Source organism: Anoplopoma fimbria, chromosome 17, assembly GCF_027596085.1.
Source record: "Anoplopoma fimbria isolate UVic2021 breed Golden Eagle Sablefish chromosome 17, Afim_UVic_2022, whole genome shotgun sequence".
In the NCBI taxonomy this organism is placed as follows: Eukaryota; Metazoa; Chordata; class Actinopteri; order Perciformes; family Anoplopomatidae; genus Anoplopoma; species Anoplopoma fimbria.
In genome coordinates this window covers 10752391-10778095 of record NC_072465.1, presented here as the reverse complement: position 1 = coordinate 10778095, position 25705 = coordinate 10752391, and the positions used below count along the sequence as shown (strand labels likewise).

At 41.0% G+C, this 25705-nt stretch overlaps 1 protein-coding gene across 1 annotated transcript; it reads left to right on the top strand.

The window, feature by feature from the left end:
* Window positions 1-234: 234 nt before the first annotated feature.
* Window positions 235-24194, top strand: aldh1l1 (aldehyde dehydrogenase 1 family, member L1). The gene is made up of 23 exons (XM_054616421.1): window positions 235-323; window positions 3607-3752; window positions 5534-5768; window positions 5853-6018; window positions 8901-9002; window positions 9688-9777; window positions 10396-10530; window positions 13483-13608; window positions 13687-13778; window positions 14593-14740; window positions 14833-14952; window positions 15286-15413; window positions 16042-16192; window positions 16337-16407; window positions 17372-17477; window positions 17810-17897; window positions 19176-19269; window positions 19358-19457; window positions 19532-19630; window positions 21069-21234; window positions 21383-21488; window positions 22143-22342; window positions 23781-24194. The coding sequence occupies exons 2-23, from the start codon at window positions 3626-3628 to the stop codon at window positions 23834-23836; spliced, it is 2706 nt and encodes a 901-aa protein (XP_054472396.1). The 5' UTR covers window positions 235-323; window positions 3607-3625; the 3' UTR covers window positions 23837-24194.
* The last annotated feature ends 1511 nt before the right edge of the window (window positions 24195-25705 follow it).

The window sequence follows — 25705 nt, the reverse complement described above, 5'->3', positions numbered from 1 at the left end:
TAAGAATAAGTTTAGCTAACTTAATTAAAAAAAGTCAAACTAAGTCAGCTTATTGCAGGGAAAACATATTTTATGGTCCATATTATAATATAATCGTGATCTATCAAAGTTGACAGTTCCCAATGTCAGTGTGATAGGACTTAGCAGCTGATTGGCCGTCCCCTGCGGCCTCACAGCCCGCCCTTGTCCAATCACTCTGCTTCATTTGCATGTTATGCAATGGGCCGTCTGCCGGTGAGGACGGGGGAAGGAAATTAAAAGCAACCCTCTCAGTCCGATCGCTATTTCCAGGCGAGCAGAGGAGCTCTGGGTCTGCAGGCGGGGTAAGGGGACACACTGTAGGCTACTTGTTTTCCTCTCTTTCATAGTTCTTTGCACAAGGGCTTCTAAATGAGTGCTGATTGGCCTCCCGCCACGCACAAACACGCGCACAAAGATTGGTTGTATTTGCAATATGAAACTGTTGGTGTCTCCAGCACCTGTTAAGGATACTAAACTCACCGTTATAGCTGCACGTGACTCGATCACGTTTGGTGAGGATAATGCGCGGTTATTAATATGAATGTAAGTTTGTGGTTAAACTTGATTGTGTGTCATGAATTGACCGTTGTGCATTCAACGGGCTGTCAAATCACTCTACTGCTCCGTGCTTTGATTGGTCACCACCGGAGACTTGAGCCTCACTGAGGGATTTGATTGGTTGGCGGGACAGCCGGCCCCGCCCCTCTCTGTTCGGGGTCAACAAACGGGCAAACAGTGATTCAACAATCAAGACAGTCATGGTTACTGAGAACTTTTTGATTCATCTGGATAGTTACTTGGTACTGATCATATATTGTTGTTCTTCTGCATACAGTTATCTATATAAATTGCATGTGCACAGTCTTATTCTTCAAACTGTCTATTGCAAGAGTCATAGCATGGTGAACCCACAATAGAGTTGCTCAGTATGCTTTTTGGACCTAGTCACACAGTTAAGACTTTGGTATGTATGCATTAAGTGTGAGAGGGGGGGTTTGGTGACCACTCAATGGTTTAAAACAACCCTAAACCACAGAGCTTTATCATAATATAATGCCTGCACATATACAAACCTAACACAAGCAAAGACCTGCTCTGTCTTGTCTGAACTTTGCTTAGTGTAATCTAAAGTAAGTGAACAGAATTAAGTTAAAGTAGCCTAATTCCAAATCCAGAGCATTAATGTCATAGACTGTACAGTGGGGCAAAAAAGTATTTAGTCAGCCACCAATTGTGCAAGTTCTCCCACTTAAAAAGATGAGAGACGCCTGTAATTTTCATCATAGGTACACTTCAACTATGAGAGACAGAATGGGGGAAGAATCCAGGAAATCACATTGTATGATTTTTAATGAATTAATTGGTAAATTTCTCGGTAAAATAAGTATTTGGTCACCTACAAACAGGCAAGATTTCTGGCTCTCACAGACCTGTAACTTCTTCTTTAAGAGGCTCCTCTGTCCTCCACTCGTTACCTGTATTAATGGCACCTGTTTGAACTTGTTATCAGTATAAAAGACACCTGTCCACAACCTCAAACAGTCACACTCCAAACTCCACTATGGCCAATACCAAAGAGCTGTCAAAGGACACCAGAAACAAAATTGTAGACCTGCACCAGGCTGGGAAGACTGAATCTGCAATAGGTAAGCAGCTTGGTGTGAAGAAATCAACTGTGGGAGCAATTATTAGAAAATGGAAGACATACAAGACCACTGATAATCTCCCTCGATCTGGGGCTCCACGCAAGATCTCACCCCGTGGGGCCAAAATGATCACAAGAACGGTGAACAAAAATCCCAGAACCACACGGGGGGACCTAGTGAATGACCTGCAGAGAGCTGGGACCAAAGTAACAAAGGCTACCATCAGTAACACACTACGCCGCCAGGGACTCAAATCCTGCAGTGCCAGACGTGTCCCCCTGCTTAAGCCAGTACATGTCCAGGCCCGTCTGAAGTTTGCTAGAGAGCATTTGGATGATCCAGAAGAGGATTGGGAGAATGTCATATGGTCAGATGAAACCAAAATAGAACTTTTTGGTAAAAACTCAACTCGTCGTGTTTGGAGGAGAAAGAATGCAGAGTTGCATCCAAAGAACACCATACCTACTGTGAAGCATGGGGGTGGAAACATCATGCTTTGGGGCTGTTTTTCTGCAAGGGGACCAGGACGACTGATCCGTGTAAAGGAAAGAATGAATGGGGCCATGTATCGTGAGATTTTGAGTGAAAACCTCCTTCCATCAGCAAGGGCATTGAAGATGAAACATGGCTGGGTCTTTCAGCATGACAATGATCCCAAACACACCGCCCGGGCAACGAAGGAGTGGCTTCGTAAGAAGCATTTCAAGGTCCTGGAGTGGCCTAGCCAGTCTCCAGATCTCAACCCCATAGAAAATCTGTGGAGGGAGTTGAAAGTCTGTGTTGCCCAGCGACAGCCCCAAAACATCACTGCTCTAGAGGAGATCTGCATGGAGGAATGGGCCAAAATACCAGCAACAGTGTGTGAAAAGCTTGTGAAGACTTACAGAAAACGTTTGACCTCTGTCATTGCCAACAAAGGGTATATAACAAAGTATTGAGATGAACTTTTGTTATTGACCAAATACTTATTTTCCACCATAATTTGCAAATATATTCTTTAAAAATCAGACAATGTGATTTTCAGGAATTTTTCTTTCTCATTTTGTCTCTCATAGTTTAGGTATACCTATGATGAAAATTACAGGCCTCTCTCATCTTTTTAAGTGGGAGAACATGCACAATTGGTGGCTGACTAAATACTTTTTTGCCCCACTGTATATAAGAAGTGGACATAGTCGTTGTGACGTCACCCATTGGTTTGTGGTCTGCTGCTTTGAAGCCGATGCCATCTTGGATTACGACCGTCGCTATCTTGACTTTTTGCAACCAGTTAAGAGAAGGGACCATATTTGGACTAAGGTGGAGTGACAGCTATAGGTCTCTGGTAGCAGCAGCGACCTGTAAATCACAAGGAAGCCCCGTCCTAAATCATACCCTGCTTTATGGTCTATTTGACTCTAAATGGACCATCATTTACTAAATGAACGTCCTGCTGTATTGAAGAAGACTTGAAACTGGAGATTGAGACCATAAACTCATGTTTACAGTGTTTACTGAGGGAATAAATCAAGTCAGAAGTAGAGTCATTTTCTCATTGACTTCTATACAATCAGAGGAGTTGCCCTCTGATGGTCATTAGAAAGAATGCAAGTTCAAGACTCTTCCGCATTGGCTTCACTCTTCAGAACCAGATATTTAGGCTCAGCCATCGTCATAGACACACTTTGTATTTAGAATTGTGTACCTTTAATGACCTCTTGAAACTTTTATTGCATTGTAGCCTAAAAAAGAGTTTAACAAATTAATTAATTTCAGTTACAAAAGACCTGCAAGTATGACAAAAGATAGGCAGGATGTGAACCTGATCCCAATAGGTCCGCATTTGCAAAATTAAATGTATTTTGTTCTCATATGTGACATAATCCATTTACTTTGATTCCTTGTACTAAATACAATTATGTGTTGTGTTTGTCCTGCTGTGTGGTGCCGCCTCTCTCAGAACACAGTGAGGTGAGAGGATGAAGATTGCAGTGATTGGACAGAGTCTGTTCGGCCAGGAGGTTTACAAGGAGCTGAGGAAGGACGGCCACACCATCGTAGGAGTCTTCACCATCCCTGACAAGGATGGCAAGGCTGACCCACTGGGTGAGTGCTTTACTGACTGACTAAGTGCATGACTGTAGGACCAGTTAAAGTGAAATAGTAAAACTTGGGTGGGCAACATTGGAGAAACTAGCAAGAGTGTGGTAGCTTTTTTACCTTTTCAAACTAATAACCCAGCTCAGTGTTGCCAACTTTTTGAAAGTAGCTAGCAAGTAGGCAACACTGACAGCATCCCTTAAGGCCTCTCTTCAAAGCCACTCCCCCCAAATTATCATAACAAACGTAAACAACCAAAATTTCTACAGTTAGCACTCACAGCTATCAAGCTAGCAGCTTTTGGAAGATTCCAGTGACGAGCAATGAGTGCACCAGCAGAGTGGGAGGTAGGTAGCTAGACAGGTGGGTAGCCCGTCCGATCATTTAATTTGACCAAAAGCATCCATCCCGAAATATTTCAGACCTGAGACAGCCACAGATATCAGTTTATTATTTTTATGGTCAGATTTATTTAGATTAATTGCTCTCAGATGAAAACGGGATTTCTACAAATATAATAACTAAAAAGGTTTTCAAAATACATTGCCTACCCTAGCTTTAATGGGAATACTGTCTTTCAAACTAAAACACACCCACCAGGAACAGACCAAATTAAATTTGAACTCTTCACACCACCACTTTTATCACTTTGGTCCCGTACACTAAAAAAGAAAATCAATCTAACTGTCCCATCAAAGTTGCACATTGTTATCACTCATGTTCTATTGTTATATCTGGCAATACAGATGTTCATCTTTTATAATGGGATCATAACCATAAGAAGCATGTCTCATTCTAGATTTACAGCAGTGGGGAAAAATAAGGAAGGACCATAAACGAATGTAGTTTTGATATCCTACAAGTTAGAACTACCATTTCCAGCATTCTCCTTGACATAGTAATTATGCTACATTTAAATTTCCAAATGCTGCACTGTGATTGGGCCCTTCTGTGTGAAATTTGCAGGTTCTCCCCATGTCATTGTTGCTAGTAGAGAAGTACGCCTTTTATGTTTTCTTTTTCTGGACGGTCATGTCCTACGGCACGAACGTGCCAGAAAACCAGGTTAGTGAATAGTAGAAAGCAGTACGGAGGCCAGTGAAAATGTTACGGTGGTTACTTTAAATCGGTTACCTATTTTAGTCCCTCTTCCAAAAACTCAAACCAGAGTTGGTGATTGTTGGAACAAAGGAAAGACGAGTTAGTGTTTTAAAATAATGTCAGCCATGTGATTTACTGGCGACGTGTCCTGGTTGTACCCCGCCTTTCAGCCATCGTCAGCTGGGATGGGCTTGTGTATCGCGGCCCTGTAAAGGATAATGAAAGGATGGATGAACTGTGATTGGTCAGCATGATCTGCTTGAGTTTTTTCCAATGGAGGTAGAGATGGTTGAGAGTGAAGACATGAAGCAAGTTTATAAAAGGCCAAACATTTTTCTTTAATGTTCCCCTTTGAGGGACAAAAATAGTTTTGTATTTCTTTCTAACACTCTGTGGTTCTGAAGCTGAAAATCCAGCCATTTCTTTATTTCATCTAATTTATGTCGCTGTTTTATTTGTATTTCTTTCACTTTTTGGGTTATGGACTGTTGGTCAGTCAAAACAGCTGTTTACATTGAGTTCTGATGGATTATTCCACTACGCTGACAATAAATTGATTAATCAAACAAATAATTGAGAGATAGACAAAATAAAATAAACATCTTTTAGTCTTTTAGTATCTTTTTAAATAAAACAATTTTTTGTATGGTACAATTTAAGAGTTTGATCGTTCTTTTCTCCCACAGCAACTGAGGCAGAGAAGGATGGTGTCGCTGTCTTCAAGTTCCCCCGCTGGCGTGTGAAGGGCCAGGCCATCCCGGAAGTGGTGGCTCAGTACGAGGCCACTGGTGCCGAGCTCAACGTCCTGCCCTTCTGCTCCCAGTTCATCCCCATGGAGGTCATCGACTGGCCCAAACAGGGCTCCATCATCTACCACCCCTCCCTACTGCCTCGCCACAGGGGAGCTTCAGCGATCAACTGGTGAGTCAAGCGACGGTTCATTAGGTTGGGGTCGGCGTGGGCGAAACAGGCCCAGGTCTTTTACCTGCCGTCTCTGACACACAGGACGCTGATCCATGGTGACAAAAAGGGCGGGTTCACAGTGTTCTGGGCCGATGACGGACTGGACACCGGACCGATCCTGCTGCAGAGGGAGTGTGACGTTGAACCCAATGACACCGTCAACACAATCTACAAGAGATTTCTCTACCCAGAAGGGGTCAAAGGCACAGTAAGTGTGGTGATGGGGTGAGGCATTGGGGGTGGAGAAAATACAGTCTCTGTTGAGGTGTTGTTGGCTGAGCTAGTTGGTATTAAGAAAAGATTTTCCTTATACTCATTAATACAGATGCTTAGGATTGTGACATGAATGGAATAGCATTCCAAGCTCTTATGTGGGGCGGCTGTGGCGTAGTGGAGAGCAAGGTAGTTCTCCAATCAGAGGGTCGGTGGTTCGATACCCGGCTTCGGCAGTCGATGTGTCCTTGGGCAAGACACTTAACCCCAAGTTGCTCCCGAAGGCTTGCCATCGGTGTGGACTGGATGTTGCATGAATGTTAGTTAGAGTCTGATGGTGGCACCTTGCATGGTAGCCTGTCATCAGTGTGTGAATGGGTGACTGATATGTAATATACTACTGATTGTAAGTCGCTTTGGATAAAAGCGTCTGCTAAATGACTGTAATGTAATGTGAAAGAAGATACTTTTGATCTCGCCTGCCAAAGTTAAACTTTAACATGACCTCAGAAGTCAAAGATGGTCATCTGGCAAACACTTTGGCGGAGTGTATTTTATTGCAAGTGCTCTGTCTGTGTAAACTTTACACAGACAGAGCACTTGCAATAAAATACATCACATCATCTTTGTAGCCAAAATAAACAAGACATGTCACTGAACTGTGTAACTGTGTAAAGAAAAGTGTCCCAGTTTTGTAGCCTTTTTGACTTTACGACTTTACATGCCTATATTAAACATTTAATGTTTTCAGAACTGTGCAAAAAAAAAAAAAGAAAAGAAAGAAAAAGATCAAGTGTCCCATTTCACTTGTTATATTTCCACATTTTAGTGTTCTTCAGTTATTTTTTTTTACTGTGCAGAAAAAAGAAAAGGATCAAGTGTCCCATTTCACTTGTTATATCGTTCAGCATCAGTCAAGTGTTTGTATTTCTCGGCATGTTTCGTCTCGTAATCCCGTTTCAAATTGTCCTCTTTAAACACGGCGACATGCTCCCCACAAACCAAACACACAGGTTTACCCTTGACTTCAGTAAAGAAAACATTAGTAGTCCATATTTGTTTGAAAGTTCTGCTTTCGGCATCCACTTTCCTCTTTTTGGCATGAGCCGACATGTTCGCATTTTTCAGGGGTGACACGGAAGGTAGACAGGTTGTCAATCACACGCATTTCACGTGCACAGTTGACGTGCACGATTGCGTGCACTGTGAGAATAAATGGGCTTCAAAATAAAAGCAATGCGGTTTTAGTCCACCCATAAGATAATTAGAAAATATGTTTTATTTTCTAATTATCATGTAATCTTTCGCGGGCCGGTCAGAATCATCCGGGCCGTACAATGCCCAGGTCTGGTGTAAAGGGTACATTATTTAACATAATTTGGAAAGTGTAGGAATGACAAAACAATACAGCTGTTCAGTAAGTCAGAGTGGAGTTTTGGCCTCTGGGGGAAGATTTTCACAATAAACTGAAAGTCACAAATATGGTGATATTATTATGGCCTTACAAAGTTAATATAGAAGAATGCGGGAACCACTTTGCGTGTTCTGCCATCTAGCGCCATTACTGCTGTGGCAAGTCATAGTGACTCTACTGTATTGTAACAGTATTAACTGGTGACTTTCAACAGAATGTGTCAGTGGTTACTTCTAGTAATTTACGTAAATGGCTTGGGTAGATATCAAACACAAATGAGAATGTATTTAAAATTGATTAAAGTAAAATTAAAGGCTTTTACGAGGACACAGCTGCTGTCACTACAAGCAACTATGAAGCGTTGGGCAGAGAATCACCAGCTAACGCGGTTAGCATGTTCTGTTTGTGAAGCAGACTGAATGATGTTTACTTTGTGATCATTAGGTTACCAGAGTTGGAGCAACTAATGTTATATTTTATATTAACTCCACAGTTTGGGGATTGTCTTTATTTATTTTGTTGCACCTCCTATAGCCCCTCGACAGTAGCCAACTAACGTTGTTAGCTAATGTTAGCGAATCAGTGTTAACTTAGCTTACTTTTTTCACCATGTCTAGGCAGTTAGAACTGCACCGGTTCTTCTAGAACTCCTAGACATCGTTGTGGACTTTAATACTGTTCATTAAATATGAGAAGTGATGCTGAAATGAGAGTCTTTCTTTGTCCTTTTTGGCCGCTCCAGGCACCCGTATCGTAACAGCATGTTAGTATGTTTCTGAAGACAGTTCAGGAAGTTATTAAAGAGCATCTTTGATGATTTTCACATGTGGTGCAAACGTTAGCTATGATAGCTTACATTAGCTAACGTCAGAGCTTGTTCCAGCTGACGTCTGCCAGATCAGTATAACGTCAGTTAAAAGTTAACCAGACACTGAAAAAAGAGTCAAATAAATAAACCATTGTCATTGGCAAAACAATAATCCAAAATAAAATAATTCTTGGAACTTTTTCAGTGCAAATGTTTCCATTTAATGCCGTACAAAACAAATAAACATTGACTCCCTGGTACAGTGGGACAAATCTATTATTACGTTATGGTTTGTAAGATGAAAAAATGCGTGATTTTTGGTTTACGGAACAAAACCAGTGGTATGGCCCTTTAAGTAGAAAAATGAACAAAAACAGCAAAATTAGCTTGATGATAAAGTCAAAGTAAAAAAAATAAAGGGCACATTTTCTCCTCATTAACAACACTTCTATGTGAATTCAGGTGAGAGCCATTATTGTTACCCTTTATAAAATCTTAAGCAGTCACAATGACCACGCAAATGTAGAGTAAACAAGTGAGGGTATCATCATGTGGACCCTCCTGCTCCCCTCCCCACTTCCCCAACATAGCAAACAGCAAGATGACAAAGTCCATAAAAACAGCATTGACTTGAACTTCATTGCTCTGGTTCCAGGTTGATGCAGTGAGGCTGATTGCAGAAGGGAAGGCCCCGAGGATCACCCAGCCAAAGGAGGGAGCCACATATGAGTGCATTCAGAAGAAAGACAATGCTAAGGTAATATACAATGACATCCAGACAAATCAGTTCTCACCAGGCATCAATCTAGGGTTCTAAAAAGTGAAGCCCATGCGGAAGAGCCTTAAACTTGCGTTCCTTCAAATGGCCGTCAGGGGGCGACTCCTCTGGTTGTATAGAAGTCTATGAGAAAATGACTACTTCTCTCTTGATTTATTCCCTCATGTATTTGAATCAGCAGCAAAGTCTCTAATATTAACATTTAAATACCACGGAATGTATAACATTGAAATCTTTTACCTTTAAACTATTTTTATGTATGTGATCTTAGCCTTCCACATTTCTGGTAAATGATCTCAAATTTCAAGTGTTTTCACAAATTTAGATTTAAGTCCAATATTCAAAACACCATATTCACATTGCTTAAAGTCAACTGGGTATTTTCAGATCCAAAAATTTAAGTCAAGTACAAAATCTATTGGAATGATGACATTCAGAGGCCAAAGTTTAAGATGAAAAATTTAAATGAATAATTAGTCCTGTTTAGAATAACCAACAAGCCTTAAAGGAATCCATCAAAACTTTCAATCACCTCCTGGAAAGGGCGGAATTCAAACTACATAAATTCCGATGAATGGTTTTCAAAGTAAAACATTCCAGTGCTTTAATTTGTGTTGTATATTACATGTTAAGAAATAATGACAGAGTCTCTGTTTGGTGGCAGATTGACTGGAACCAGTCTGCTGAGGCTCTCCACAACTGGATCCGAGGAAACGATAAAGTGCCTGGTGCCTGGGCAGAGGTTGATGGACAGGTAACTGAACAGAACTGAAACCATCTATTCTGATCTTTTCATAATTATGAATTTTACGCTACAGTAATGGCAGTATTATCTTTTGTCATCAAGTAACACACTTTTAAAGCTGCTGTGATTGAAAACTGACTTAATAAATGACGACAATTTTAGTTTTTTTAACTCAAAACTGAAAACAAAGTTTAATATCCTTTAGGAATAAACCGTTATGAGTCTGTCTGACTTCTTAAAGGACAGCACTCCACCATTGAATGTTGTATTGATGTATACCAATGCAATTCCCAACAATTAAATCCTTTTTCAACCCTCTGAACCCTACGCATTTTCAGGGCTTTATTTTACAGTAGAGAGAACTCAAATGTGCCATTAATCATAAAAAAAAAGAAATAATGCAAACTGAATTTCTTTCATAATTTATTGTACAAAACTGGGGAAATAAATGGAATCTAAACATGAAACATTTTTCTCTTTTTTTATGGTAATGTGACTGTTGGTCTCAGCCTAGTCAATCATGTGTTCCCAGTTGCATTGCACCGCCCACACAAGTATGTCTAATGCCAGTAGCACGGATGAGTTTTATTAGACCTTGTCCTCATCAGAGTGTCTCTCTTCCTATAGAAAGTGACGTTCTATGGCTCCACTATGGATAACGGCACTGCGGCTAATGGTCAGCCCCTGGAGATCCCCGGAGCCAGCCGCCCCGGCATCGTCACCAAGGCAGGCCTGGTGTTGTTTGGCAACGACGGCAAGACGGTGAGACAATCACGATGTTTGTCCTCTTCTCGTATGAGGTTTAACGACAGCTTTTATCCGTAGCATTGCGTTACTACAATTCTTGAGCTAGTAAAATATGACCCCAGCGGCTCGTATCCCTATTTTTGAGTGTATTTACATTTCTTAAAGTAAATCCTGACGATTACTGGACAAACCTGGCATGAGACTGACTCACTGTTGGGTTTGGTTTGGTTTGTTCAATCCAAAGTAAACACACTTAAGAAATGTGTTTGCATATCTCAACTCTGTGACTAGTATCAGAACTGAACCTGTATCATCTGTTACTGGATAAAAAAAACTGCACATAGGGCTGCACCATAATTAAAATAAAAATGTTTTCCTGCGATAAACATTGCAATATGAAATAAAATGCAGGAATGTTCACCAGATGATTTTCTGTCCAACGTCATCCTCTCTTCTGCCAAAATACAGCGGGTAAAATAAGTATTGAACACGTCACCATTTCTCTCAGTAAATATATTTCTAAAGGTGCTATTGACATGCAATTTTCACCAGATGTCGGTAACAACCCAAGTAATCCATACATACAAACAAAACAAAACAAATAAGTTTAGATATTAAGTTATGTGTAATAAAATGGAATGACACAGGGAAAAAGTATTGAACACATGAAGAAAGGGAGGTGCAAAAAGGCATGGAAAGCCAAGACACCAGCTGAAATCTATCAGTAATTAGAAAGCAATCCTGCCCCTTGTCATTGCAAATTAATATCAGCTGGTTCAGTCCTAACTGATAAAACTGCCTATAAAAAGGTGTCTCATTACCAAGGTGTCACACAAGAAACATCTCATGATGGGTAAAAGCAAAGAGCTCTCTCAAGACCTTTGTAACCTTATTGTTGCAAAACATACTGATGGCATTGGTTACAGAAGGATTTCTAAACTTCTGAATGTTCCAGTGAGCACTGTTGGGGCCATAATCCAGAAGTGGAAAGAACATAATTTCACCATAAACTGGCCACACAAGATTTCTGACAGAGGAGTGAAAAGAATTATCAGAAGAGTTGTCCAAGAGCCAAGGACCACTTGTGGAGAGCTTCAGAAAGACCTGGAATTAGCAGGTACAATTGTTTCAAAGAAAACAATAAGTAATGCACTCAACCGCGATGGCCTGTATGCACGCTCACCACGCAAGACTCCATTGCTGAAGAAAAAGCATGTTGAAGCTCGTTTAAAGTTTGCTGCACAACATTAAGACAAGCCTGTGAAATACTGGGAGAATATAGTCTGGTCAGATGAGACCAAAATTTAACTCTTTGGATGCCATAATACACACCATGTGTGGAGGTCAAATGGCACTGCACATCACCCCAAAAACACCATACCAACAGTGAAGTTTGGAGGTGGGAACATCATGGTGTGGGGCTGTTTATCAGCATACGGCACTGGCAAACTTCATATAATTGAAGGAAGGAGACATTTTGATTAAAAATCTGCTGCCATCTACCAGGATGATGAAGATGAAACGAGGGTGGACATTTCAGCAAGACAATGATCCCAAACACACAGCCAAGGAAACTCTCAATTGGTTTCACAGAAAGAAAATAAAGCTGCTAGAATGGCCCAGCCAGTCACCTGACTTGAATCCAATAGAAAATCTATGGAAAGAACTAAAGATCAGAGTTCATAGAAGAGGCCCACGAACCTTCAAGATTTGAAGACTGTTTGTGTGGAAGAATGGGCCAAAATCACACCTGCGCAATGCATGCGACTAGTTTCTCCATACAGGAGGCGTCTTGAAGCTGTCATTACCAACAAAGGCTTTTGTATGCAGTATTAAATAAATTTCAGTAAGCGTGTTCAATACTTTTTCCCTGTGTCATTCCATTTTATTACACATAACTTAATTTCTGAACTTATTTGTTTTGTTTTTTCTTTGTATCTATGGATTACTTGGGTTGTTACCGACATCTGGTGAAAATTTCATGTCAATAGCACCTTTAGAAATATATTTACTGAGAAAAATAGTGATGTGTTATTTTACCCGCTGTATTTACATACAACTGACGTTACGTTCCTACTTTTTCTGTCTTTCTCTTTTGTTCCAAACTCATTTTCAGGTTGTGGTTGACTGGCGAGACTGCTTTGGTTGTTTGATAAATCGATCAAGAAGGAGTGTGATTGGTGGTTTTCTGTGCAACAAACTTTGTTGGAGCCCTTAAATTGGAGTAAATGATGCTCTATCAGACAGACTTCTCTTGTGGGAAAGTCCTGGAAAACAAGGCTATCAGCGCCATCACATGAGTTGGTCTCTTTTTTTGGCACAGCATGGTTTTAATCAGTGGTGGAAAGTAACGAAGTAAATTTACCCCAAGTACTGTGCCTAAGTACAATTCTTATGCTACTTTCTACACCTTTTTACTTCACAATATTAATTCATAACGAGTAAATGAAACAATGCATTTTTATACACTAAATTAAAGTATGAAAAGTATATAACAGTATGAAAAATGAATAAAATGATCTCAATTGTAGTCAGCAGTAATGCATTTTAGTACATGTTAGTGCATCAATATTAATAATCTAATATTAGAATACATTTTAATGTAACAACTAAAGAGAGTATTGGCCACTATGTTTCAAGACACCGTCGCCCTTTCCTTTACAATACTGAATTGGAAACTCGTACATCTGTACAAGAATGTCATAAGTAAACCAGTCTTTAGTGGATTTAGGTTGTCAGACATTCATAACCTACATTAAGGTTACAAATCAATTAACCACATCAGTTTAGGACAAATGAACTGGCAGTATTTACTTATTCATGTATTTACTCTAGGTTCCTAAAGTAGATTAAAATTACCTGAAACAAATTTCAGCACACTGTTAAATAATTTCCATTTACTCTAGAACATACCACTGCTAACGACAGTGAGGTTTCTATCCATCAAATCTCTCTGTCTCTCTGTAGCTGTTGGTGAAGAATCTTCAGTTTGAGGATGGGAAGATGATCGCCGCGGCGCAGTACTTCAGCTCGGGGAGCAGCGCTGCCGTGGAGCTCACAGAGGAGGAGAGGACCTTCGCTGAGCAGATGAGGGTGGGGCAGTTGAAAAAAGTGTGTATTTGTCCTCTTTAAAAATGTCCCGTGTTGACTCTTGATGACGTTTCCTCACAGGCGGTGTGGCAGAGCATTCTGTCCAATGTCAGTCACATTGAAGACTCCACTGACTTCTTCAAGTCCGGTGCTGCTTCCATGGATGTGGTCAGGTAATGAAGGTGAAAGGTGGATTTAACTCCTTTGACAGAATTCATCTAACTAATGCGGTGGCCATCAAAAATGTCTTCATAACAACTAGCAACCTGGGAAGACTATGGGAATGTCTCTTACATTGATGATACATTTCCATAATTTGATCACTTTCTTCGTGTGTTCACTCTCATACCGATTGGATAAAGAATGCCCTATCCTTTGACAAATCAGAAACAAATCAAACACTCCATTACTGGCTCCGATGTAATTTTTTAATATTTGCTGCCCCAACATCCTGCTCCTCCTGGTCATGTCCTGATTTCCCTATTCTGGTAGCACACACTACGTCGTAAATTGTCTCCAAAATCTCATGTATTTCTTTATGTTTCTTGATATTTTGTGTTACTGCTCTGTTTAATTTCTATTTTCTTGTATCACTAATAATACCCCCTTTTCTTATTATCATCAATACCTCTGCCAAAGTCTACCTCATATTCTTTTATCTTATCCATTCATTCATACCAACATGGGTTTATGTATTGTCTTGTTGATTTGGTGTTGAAAGTCTCACAAATAAATCAAATGCATATTTTAAAAAAACTAACAAAAATAATCATTAACACTGCACATCAGCATGTTAGCATTGTCATTGGGAGCATGCTGACATTAGCATTTAGCTCAAAGCGCAGCTGTTTCTATGTGGAGATTTGAATGAATAACATTAGCGCTAACAAACACCAGTACAGTGGAGGCTATGAACTAGTTTCATTTGTTCAGGGTCATTACACCGTACCAAGAAGCCCTGATTAATATGTTTTCTTTCTCCTCCAGGCTCGTTGAGGAGGTGAAGCTGCGGGCCGGTAGCTGCCAGCTGCAGAACGAGGATGTCTACATGAACTGCACCTTCCAAGATTTCATCCAGAAGTGCGTGAGGAAGCTGCGAGGGGAGGATGACGAGGAGGAACTGGTCGTGGACTATGTGAGTGGCTGAATAACTGCTGGTGCTTGTTTCCCGATTGGCCCTTGGGAAGACCACAAGTTGACTTCCTTGTGCACTGTCTAACCATTCAGGTGGAGAAGAGCGCCAACAACTTGACCATAAAGATGCCTCACCAGCTGTTCATTAATGGAGAGTTTGTCGACGCAGAGGGAGGGAAGACGTACAAGACCATCAACCCCACTGACGGCACGGTAAGGACGAAGAGACTTTTAATACTATCTAGAGCAGATTACATCCCAAGTAAATTCTGTCTTTCATTAAACATTATATTCATATTTTCAAGGCCATATAAAGGTAGCTGCAGCTGTTTATAGGTTGCTAGGTTACGGATATTAACGTATGAAATATGATTAGATATTAGCACTTGTTAATATTAAGTTGAAGTAATTTTGATGGAATGCAGGTTTTACAGACTCATGTAGTCAAGATTTTAAAAGTCTTCATCAGCAGTTTTCAAAGTGTACCGCTGTCCTCAATGCTGGCTTTGTAATTTCATGTCCCGCGTTTGTCCGTCTGCTCCCCAGGCCATCTGTGACGTGTCCCTTGCCCAGATAAGTGACGTGGACAAGGCAGTCGCTGCTGCCAAGGAGGCCTTTGAAGAGGGAGAGTGGGGCAGGATGAACCCCAGAGACAGAGGCCGACTCATCTACAAGTCAGTGCTCTTGTCTTCCTTTCTTTTTACTAAACTTATCTCTTTTAAGGAAGGGGTATTCAATTCAAATTCAAGGAGGTCCAGTTAAAGAACGTTTGGAGCAAAGGTTTGGAACATCATGATGTTCCGGATCTTTGCTAGTAGTGCTACCTTTTTCTAGTAGCACTAGTGGGTCCTTGTTTCTATATGTCCACTTCTTATCCACAGTATATGCCTAACAACCATGTAAACAATGCAGGTTTCAAAATATTCCCCCAAAAAACGTGCTGTAAAAATGTTTAATGAGAAAGGAAATGCATTTAACGTGTTCCTTAGACCTCAATGATGCACACAAAGTTTTGGGGTAAAAACTATTGAATATAGACATAACTTGGCTGGGTTATAAGAAAACTCCACAGGGTCCCTTTTGAGGGCAAATGATGTGAATGGAACCAGCCAATCAGAAACACTTCCCACTAAAGGTGTCTTTGACCCATAAATAGTGTGCCCTTGTTATATTATGTTAGTTTTGTGTTTTGTATTATTTTCTTTGCATGTAAATTCACTGAAAACAAAAACATTTAACACCGTGATCCCTGATGCTGGTGACCTTGCATCGCCTCCTCTTCCCTGCCCCTTCTGCCCACAGGCTGGCTGACCTGATGGAGGAGTACCAGGAGGAACTGGCCACCATTGAAGCCATCGATTCCGGGGCCGTTTACACTCTGGCCCTGAAGACTCACGTGGGCATGTCCATCCAGACCTTCCGCTACTTTGCTGGCTGGTGCGATAAGATCCAAGTAAGACCCTCCGCTTTTAGTGTCAATGAAATTTGTTCAAACTTACCTTGAACTTTTAAAACCGCCAAGCGATTGTCGTGTATAGACTATCAGCAATATCATTTTGATAAATACATGGAAATACAAGATGTGCTCTTTTCACAGGGCAGCACTATTCCCATCAATCAGGCCAGGCCCAATCGGAACCTCACCTTCACCAAGAAGGAGCCAATAGGGTGAGAGAGTGGATTTTGCATGTCTGCACCAACAAACCCACACACTCATATATGGAGCAGGCAGAAAATGATTAACATTCAGGGGTTGAAGTGGGCCAGGAGCGATGCGGTACCTTTTATAAATCTCATTGGGTACGTCACAACTTCGATTAGCTGCTGGTGGCAGAGGAGGAGGAAGTACAGGCATCTGTACATCCCCTTGATTTAATAATCGCAGAAACAACTAGGAAAAGAAGAGGAACTGCCATCAGCAGAGTTTTCGATACGCTGCCCCCTGCATGGGAGAATATCGGTTTGCCACAATGAGAAACCCGCACAGAGTATAAAAGACGTGGCTTAAGAAATCAAGAAATAATCACTAACATGAATTTATTGATTTATCCTCCCAATCCCACTGTAGCTATAGAGGGGAATCTACCTGAACTTAAACAGACCAGCTCAAACACAGACTGGGACCCTCGATCAATCAATGTAGATTAGGTTAATAATTTCAAAACACACTTACAGCTGGATATTTGTATGATTTCTATGCAGATGACATTGCACTAAATTTGACAAAAATAGACTTGAAGCAAAAAAGAAAACGCATTGGAGGCTCTGTGAGAGTAACGGCTGTTCTAAAGGGGATAAGGGGGGCCAGTGCCAAAATAATATTCATTTTGGACCCCCTTCTGCCCCCCCTCATTGAAGTAAGCGATTTAATAAAATGGAAGCGTATCTGCACCGCTTCTAAAAACACTTTCTACGTGGCCGGTAGGGTTCCCTCGCCTGCCAAATCCCACTTTGACCCCTCAGTACAAGTACATTGCATATGTTATTTGAGATTAAAGCTCTTAAAATTGTAGAGTCCCTAGAAGACACAAATTTTAGTTTGCAGTAAAGCAATAACCTATTCAGCACCTTAGCTAAAGTTGTTGCCTTGAATCACAGAGTCATCAAACCTCTTCCCTTTCGTTCCTCTCAGAGTGTGTGCCATCGTGATTCCCTGGAACTACCCGCTGATGATGCTGGCCTGGAAGACAGCAGCCTGCCTGGCGGCGGGAAACGTCGTGGTCCTCAAACCCGCTCAGGTCAGCCTCCACACTGGCCTCGACCATCCAGGGCTAAATGTGCAGTAGAATGGATGGTGGTCTGCAGCCATGCTAGCAGCTCTGCTAGGCCCCTACGTAGGCACAGCAGTGCTTTGAGCTAAATTCTAACATGCTGTTGTTAAACAGGTGGGATGTTTACCACATCTAATTTTAGCACGCTAACATTTGATTAGCAGCTTAGCTGGTGGGAATGTAATTTTCGTTTTGCAGGTATACGGTCGTAAACAAAATTTTGACTTGAAAAAGCAAAGCACCCTTAGGGGGACATTTATGTCTGCTGCTCAATAAAAAAAAATGTATTTTGTTCCCAGGTGACTCCACTGACAGCCCTGAAGTTCGCCGAGTTGGCTGCGAGGGCGGGCCTGCCCAAAGGAGTGGTTAACATTCTGCCTGGATCGGGTAGGATGATTTATTGTCATCGTGCCACACAGTGTCGCACGACGAAAACATGACAAAACAAAATCCGCAGCCTGTGCTTTTTTTGAGGACAGTAACCAGCAGCAACACAACTGTTCTCTGGGCAATATGGCCGAAATCGTAACATCACAAACATGAGTCTGAAGTTAAAGATAAAAGTCAGCCATTAGAAGACGCACTCCCCCTCCCCCGCTCCATTGCATTCACTTCACAACGAGTGGTTGCCCGATATGTCAAGGATGTTCTGCAAAGTTAAGTGATAAGAGAGCACAATATATTCAGGCTACTTGTGCGTTGGTGTTTCATGATTAATTTAACGTAACGTTAATCTCGGATAATCTTGAGATATGGCTAGTTTTAGTTTACGTTTCTCTTGTCATCTACGTGGCGCTGAAGTGCAGGATAAATGCAGAAACGCATATCAGCTTAATATTCAATGAAAATATTTTTAATAACACTAGGCTACGCTTTCTGTTCTCCAACACAACAAACTCTGACAACATCCTCTCTCCCATTGTGATGAAAAATTCTGCTTGAAACAGAACCAAACTTGGCACTGACATTTAAAATGTATGGTGCGTAGGGGGCTTGCCACTCTCACCCCCCCTACAAAATGATGCCGCCCTCACAGTACGTTTCACCTAAATGCACGAAACTTTATGTATCACATGTATAGAACAAAAACTCCCACACACTGGCTTCTTCACTTGCGTATAAATGTATTTTAGTCACGACGTTTTGGTGCGTAGACCTTCATCAGGTTATTTTACGTAGGTAGGTAAAATAACCTGATGAAGGTCTACGCACCGAAACGTCGTGACTAAAATACATTTATACGCAAGTGAAGAAGCCAGTGTGTGGGAGTTTTTGTTCTATATTGTCTACCTAAGGTATTCTCCTATGCACCTGTCGTCCTACTGGAGTGCAAAAGTTTTGCTCTTTTTATGTATCACGTGAACATAAAAAAAGTGTCTCGGGGCCTTGCTGTAAACCAAACCGGAAGTCAGCCCTTTTTAATTTCCCCTGTATTTTTGATCATTTTTCAGACGCAATACTTTAACAAAGTCCACCTAGAGAATCAATAAGATCCACTCACTCACATTTCCAATGCTGTCTATGCTGGACAAATTTCAATTATTGTTGTCCCCATTAGTCACTTAGACTCAAAGTGGGAATAAGGTCCATTTAAAAAAAATACCAAAGTTACCCTTTAACTAATGAAGCTATGCTGTTGTTATTAACCTCATCCCTTCTCTTTAGGTGCTCTGGTGGGTCAGCGTTTGTCCGACCACCCTGACGTTCGTAAACTGGGCTTCACAGGATCCACTGAAATTGGTAAACACATCATGAAGAGGTGAGAGGCAAAGCGTTTTTTACAAAAGAGCTATAAAACAAATTGTAACATCACAGCTCATCGTATCTGCGCCCTTCTCCATCTACAGCTGCGCAGTCAGCAACGTGAAGAAAGTTTCTCTGGAGCTGGGAGGGAAATCCCCTCTCATCATCTTCGATGACTGTGACATGGACAAGGCTGTGCGCATGGTAAGTTCATGCGCATTGCACATGTTGAAATGGTTGCAGTAAAAGTAAAACACCATGATATCTGTGTATTTCAGGGCATGAGCTCAGTGTTCTTCAACAAAGGAGAGAACTGCATCGCAGCTGGCAGACTGTTTGTGGAAGAGACCATCCACGACCAGTTTGTTAAAAGAGTGGTACGTGTCTTTTTATTTCACACTGGCTGATGTTTCTCTGAACAGCTAGAGGCATTGTGTTTTATTTCTGATCTGGATCTCAGTGCATTCGTCTTTGTATTTGAACATTTAATTTGCAGCTTGTGCAAATACACTAAAAAATTCTCAGAGGTGGTTTAATGGTGAGTTTGGAGCCAGAGCAGCTTTACTGTAGAATGGAAAGACACCCTTCTCACAACACATTCTTACTCCCAAGTCGACAAATACAGAAGCTAGGTCAGAGGCTCACGGTGTCTGATACCGACTCACAGAGGCACCCTTTGGTATTTCTATGAGACACACCAGGCTTTAGACTAACTCCAGTGTAAACCTATTAGACCATTAGAGCAACTGACGCAGTATAAAGAGCGGTTGGATAGTTCAAACAAACGCAGACTTTTCCATGTATAACCAAGTCAACATTGACTAAATTTACCTTACTTTTCTTACGTAGCAAACATCCTTAAAGGTGTGTAGGATTAGTCGCCATCTATAGGTGATGTTGCAGATCGCAACTAACAGAACACATATTGAAGACCCTTCCGTCTGCTTCTCTCTGAAATTGCTTTTTGGTTTTTCCAAAAATGTGATTTTTCTTTTTTATGCAGAGTGCAGTTAGTGACCGTGTGGGCACCATGGTAGCTCAGACGGGGAAGGGGAACAACAGGGAACAGTCCACGAGAGAGATTCTTCTTGAATTCAAAATATATTTAGTGCTCTGATAGAGCCGCATTCCTATGAGAGTGCTCTGATTAATAAATATATTGTTTGATTTTAAAACAGTAGCCTTATGTTCTTGTTAATCAGCCTTTCTGAGGCTCCCACCAAGATGCTGCTCCAATGGATAGTGACACCTAGTCTACATGGAGAATGATTGAAAGCAATGGTATTACCAATATTTTTGATAGGATGATATTTAAACCAAAAAATCATGTTTTCTTGGAGGAAACCAAGCAGTTCTATGTAAAATCGGACATTTAGCACCCCCCCTGTAGGTTGAATGGAATGATCCGTTGTATCATAAAAACATTATCCTGCCACAGCGACAAATACCTGATTGGCTGTCGAATCAGAGTCTTAGATCTAATTGGCAAATAGTCCGCTATTTGGGGTCACCCCTGGTTTGTACACAGCCTATAAATGCTAAACAAATGAGGGTTACCCATACATACCTTTTAATTTTGCATCCCTTGCCTGTCAAGTCATATTGTATGTATCAGTTGTGGAGAGGTTATATCCAGACTCAAATCTGAGGGACAATCTGCAGGCTTTAATTAGCCAGCATTGCTCAGGCTTGGAGGACATGAGGACACACGATTTGATTGGAATTCAGATCGATGCTTCAATTCATTAAAAACGCTCGATGCTGAAACAAGAGATTTTGAAGCGAAATACTTTTGTGGTTGTCTTTTTTTCTCAGGTTGAGGAGATTAAGAAGATGAAGATCGGTGATCCGCTGGACCGCTCTACGGACCACGGCCCTCAGAACCACAAAGCCCACCTGGACAAGTTGGTGGAGTACTGTCAGACGGGCATCAAGGAGGGAGCCACCCTGGTCTGTGGTGGCAAACAGGTGCAGCGGCCAGGTGAGGCAACGCTATCTGAGCTGAAGCTTGATGATGAAGCAAGTCTCAGATGTCAACCAGACCATGTTGTCCAACTCTGATGGACGATGTGGATCGGTTGACTCCATAATCATTTTCTCATGTAGGTCTGCTTAATGTCTACTTCCAGGTTTTTTCTTTGAGCCCACGTTGTTCACTGATGTGCAGGACCACATGTACATCGCTATCGAGGAGTCGTTCGGCCCCGTCATGATCATCTCCAAGTTCAAAAGCGGGTGAGGCTAACTAAAGACCACCTACTGACTCTTATCAGCATTTTGGCACATTTACAGCAGCTCAGAAAATGTTGACAAATCCACGTGTTCTCCCTCAAAACTCGTTCAATACCGACTAACCAAGGCACCCTTTAGTGTTTGTATGAGACGCATCGGGCTTTTTACTCGTTCAATACCGACTAACCAAGGCACCCTTTAGTGTTTGTATGAGACGCATCGGGCTTTTTACCAACTCCAATGTTAACCCATCCGTGTCAGCATAGCATAGCGCAGAGAAAGTCAGCATAGAGCCGGTGTGAGGGGTTGGATGGGTCAAACAAACAAAGGACTTTGTGTCCCCTGTGAAACCAATTCAAATTTGACTTATTTATCCTTAACCGTAACAAACAAAGTTTGTTTACATTTTTAGGTAAATAAACATAGTTCTTTAACCCAAACAACAATGTTTTCCTAAGCCTTACAAAGTACTTTTGTTGCGTAAATCAACCTATGTTGGAAGTTTACTTTAGAGGGGTTCCTACAGCAGAGCGTCATAGTTTATAGGGCCACTGACCAAGCTGCGGTACTGGGCAAGTATGTGTGAATGCACAGATTCACAAAAAAAGCATAGTCAAAAGTCTTATCCTGTCTTTCCTTTCTGTCTCCTTGCCTCAGCGAGGTGGACGATGTCCTGAGAAGGGCCAACGCGACAGAGTACGGCCTGGCGTCGGGTGTTTTCACGCGGGACATCAGCAAAGCTCTGTACGTCAGTGAGAAGCTCAACGCCGGCACCGTTTTTGTCAACACTTACAACAAGACCGACGTGGCCGCGCCTTTCGGAGGCTTCAAACAGTCCGGATTTGGCAAAGACTTGGGTAAGAAAAATGCTGCTGTTACTGAGTAACTAGTGGTGTAACGGATCATAAAACTCACGGTTCTGATCGGATCACGGATCAGAGTCACAGATCGGATCACAGATCGGATCAGCAAAAAAGAAATAAAAGGGAGCAAATATTACATTTAGAGATCCCTGATCAGATTTTTTTGCCACCAATATTAATGCTGATCTATATTGTTGTTTGATTATAGCAGCTGGTTTACAAGATAATAGACAATTTTTTATGGACACCGTCCCATATGTCATTTCAACCACTCTGAAGTCTGTAAACCATCAACATTTCGAAATATTTTCCTTTAACCTTACCTATAGTGTTTTTTTTCCCTTGTTAAAAAAAACACAATTCAAATGAAAAGGAAATAAAATATTTTATTTTTATGTATTAAAACAAATTGTATCTGCTCAAAGCTAGTGTTAAAAAGTTAAACAGTCATGATTAACTTTAATATCTATTTAGGTTGTTGTGAAACATCTCCTTCAAACAACTGGATTTTTCAAGTTTCTCACCAACAACTATTTTACGAGATTACATGTGAACACATCATGATAACCTTATAATTTACATTCGCTCAATACTCATTTTCACTGAACGGAGCCTGAACGCATCATAATGTCACCGAACGGAATCTTAGTTCTCCTCCTGTCAATTTAAACACAGATTGGTTGTAGTCAATTTAACGTTATCAGAGATCTGCGACTAGAATAGCATAAATGATGTCCTGATCACATATTGCACTGAATATTGGAGGATAACGGATCAACCGTGGTCCATTACACTACTATGAGTAACTGTAGTTCTTTTATTCATGTATTGTTATAGAATTAGCCCTGCAGGAAAGGGAATAAAGATACATTTAGGCCAGGGTTGCAGTACCACTTTGAATAGTTTAACATTCTGGAATAGCCGCTAACATTTTAGTATTTGATGCCATCTGCATGCTAAATGTACTGTATAGCTACAGATTATTGTATCTAAGCATAAAGACTGATGACAGGGCCACATTAAGCCTGGCTCTGTTCTACTGACATCTCTTAAATTCGATGATAAACACGTTATATGTGGTTTGTTTTATGCTATTCTGTTCTTGCATCTGTCTGCACTGGCTCAGCAAAACACACCGCAGTACACTGCTAGTCAGCGGCTGCTAACAGCTAACTAGCTCTCCTCCTGCCGACATACCAAGACGCGCTCCACTCAGTTTGTCATTTGCCAAATCTGAGTATTCTCCTTTATCTTGCTGCTGGTGTTCTGAGGTTTAGCACTAAACAATGAAACAGAGAGATGTAAAAGGCTGATGTTTACACTTCAACGCCTTTAGGAAAATGGTTTCCCATCCTGCTCCAGAACTTGGAAAAAGTGTTAAAATTTGTGGTGAATAATATCCATACTAACAGTGTCTCTGTCACTCCAACAGGACAAGATGCTCTCAACGAATACCTGAAGACAAAGGCAGTCACCATTGAGTACTAGGTCAAATCACAGGAGGAAGAGGCACCAAGACATCAGCCACCCGTGTGGACACTGACCGAGTGGAGACAAGCAGAGGGATAAACCGGAGTTATGTGGAAGATGAACTAATCAACAAAATCAACTCAGACCTTTAGTCTCACATTAGTGACTACTAACTAATACTATTGTATGTGCCTTAACATGTTAAATGTGTCTAACACTGAGCCATGGAACTATGCAGATGAAGAAGTGACTGCTCAGACTGTTTGTAATCAGTCTGTGATGAGTTACATTTTTCACAGTTTGCATTCATTTCTAATATAGCTTACATTAGGTCAGGAAAGATTTTTGGTCCAATGAAAAACTGTTGAGCACCACCTCAGCTGTGTCTCTTTATTCCTGTTGTGTTGTTACATCTTTGGTTAACTTCATGATGCAGTTTAATTTGGATCAAACCCATCCAGGGTTGACCTACAGAAATACGTCACCCCTGCAGCGCTCTGTATAGCATATTTGGTTCAGTTGCTAAAGTTGACGTGTTTGCTAGCTTGTTTTGCCGGTGAAGGTTTAAGGTTTCCGATTCAACTCTGGCTAGGGGAAATATGTGTCGGCCATCGTTGAGAGAGCTGGATAATAATACTGTAAGGGAAACGGGGTCAAAACAATAAATAGGAGCCCTAAAACCCGCCTAGCCACTAGCTAACAGCACTTTTTTACTTTGCTAGCATAGACTCTTCAAACACAATGCTGCATTATTAAGGTAAAACGTACCATTACATGTCATAAAGTGTTTGGTATTGTGCTACTTTTTACCCAAATACAGAAAGATGCACTATTTGTGACAATAAAGAGGCGCACAGCAGCAACACGAGTAACCTCCAAATCCTTGAGTGTTTGAGCGCTCTCTTGCAGAAATTTGAGTCTTTTATGAACACTTTCTGTAAGTCTGCATTTCTGCAGACTTTGCCTCAGGGAATTACTGATAATTCATAGCATTGTGACGTTAAACATGGGGTTACCAGTGGAAGCTGGAGTCATTTTAAATTTAAAAAGAAACATTAAGGATGGTACAAAAAAACACATGAAATCAGAGCCTATCTAACAAAGCTTTATTCATCAGACATTTCATTTTTTTATAAAGCTGATTCAAAAAAGAATAGATGGGTTATTTGACAACTCCATCTCATCTTGTGAGGTACAAGCATGGAAGAGGTTCAAATCCTGAAGTAAAACATAAAAGAAATACCCACAATTGTACATAAAATGTTATTAGCCGTAGTGGTAACTTGATTAACGCAGAAAGGTCCTGTCCCATTTGTATTTACACATTTTCAAGCAGTACAGCCTCTCACAGTCAACCATGCAACAGGTCCCCGAGGATTCAGGTTTTGAGGCTTTAGGGGGACACTGGGAGTGGACCACAAACCTTCTCTTCACTTCACCTAACTGTTGTCAGTGTCCTGCTTTTGGGTTCTCACTCACTGATAGTAACACCAATTCAAACATTTGAAAACAAGACACACTGAAACTTTTAAGTAAGCTTTATTATTAAATCATAGTATTTCTGTCAAATACACTTATGAGCCCAAGCATTTTCATTTAATTGTACACATTTTCTTTCCTAATGACATTGTCATAATGGCTGGAATGTGTCATGTGATTTGCCTTTAAAGGTGCAACGTGTAAGATTTTTTGTTAAAAAAAATAGCTTATTCAAAATATCAACTAACATAATAAAGAATTTTGAGAAGTAACAGTTTTGACATTATGACAAATACGTCAATGTAAAAAGACACTTAGAGCTGCCGTGAGGGATTTTCAACAATAAATCCAAGATCTGTGTGCATTCTAAGTTAGATTGCATGGAACAAGTAGTGGGGGTGAAATGCT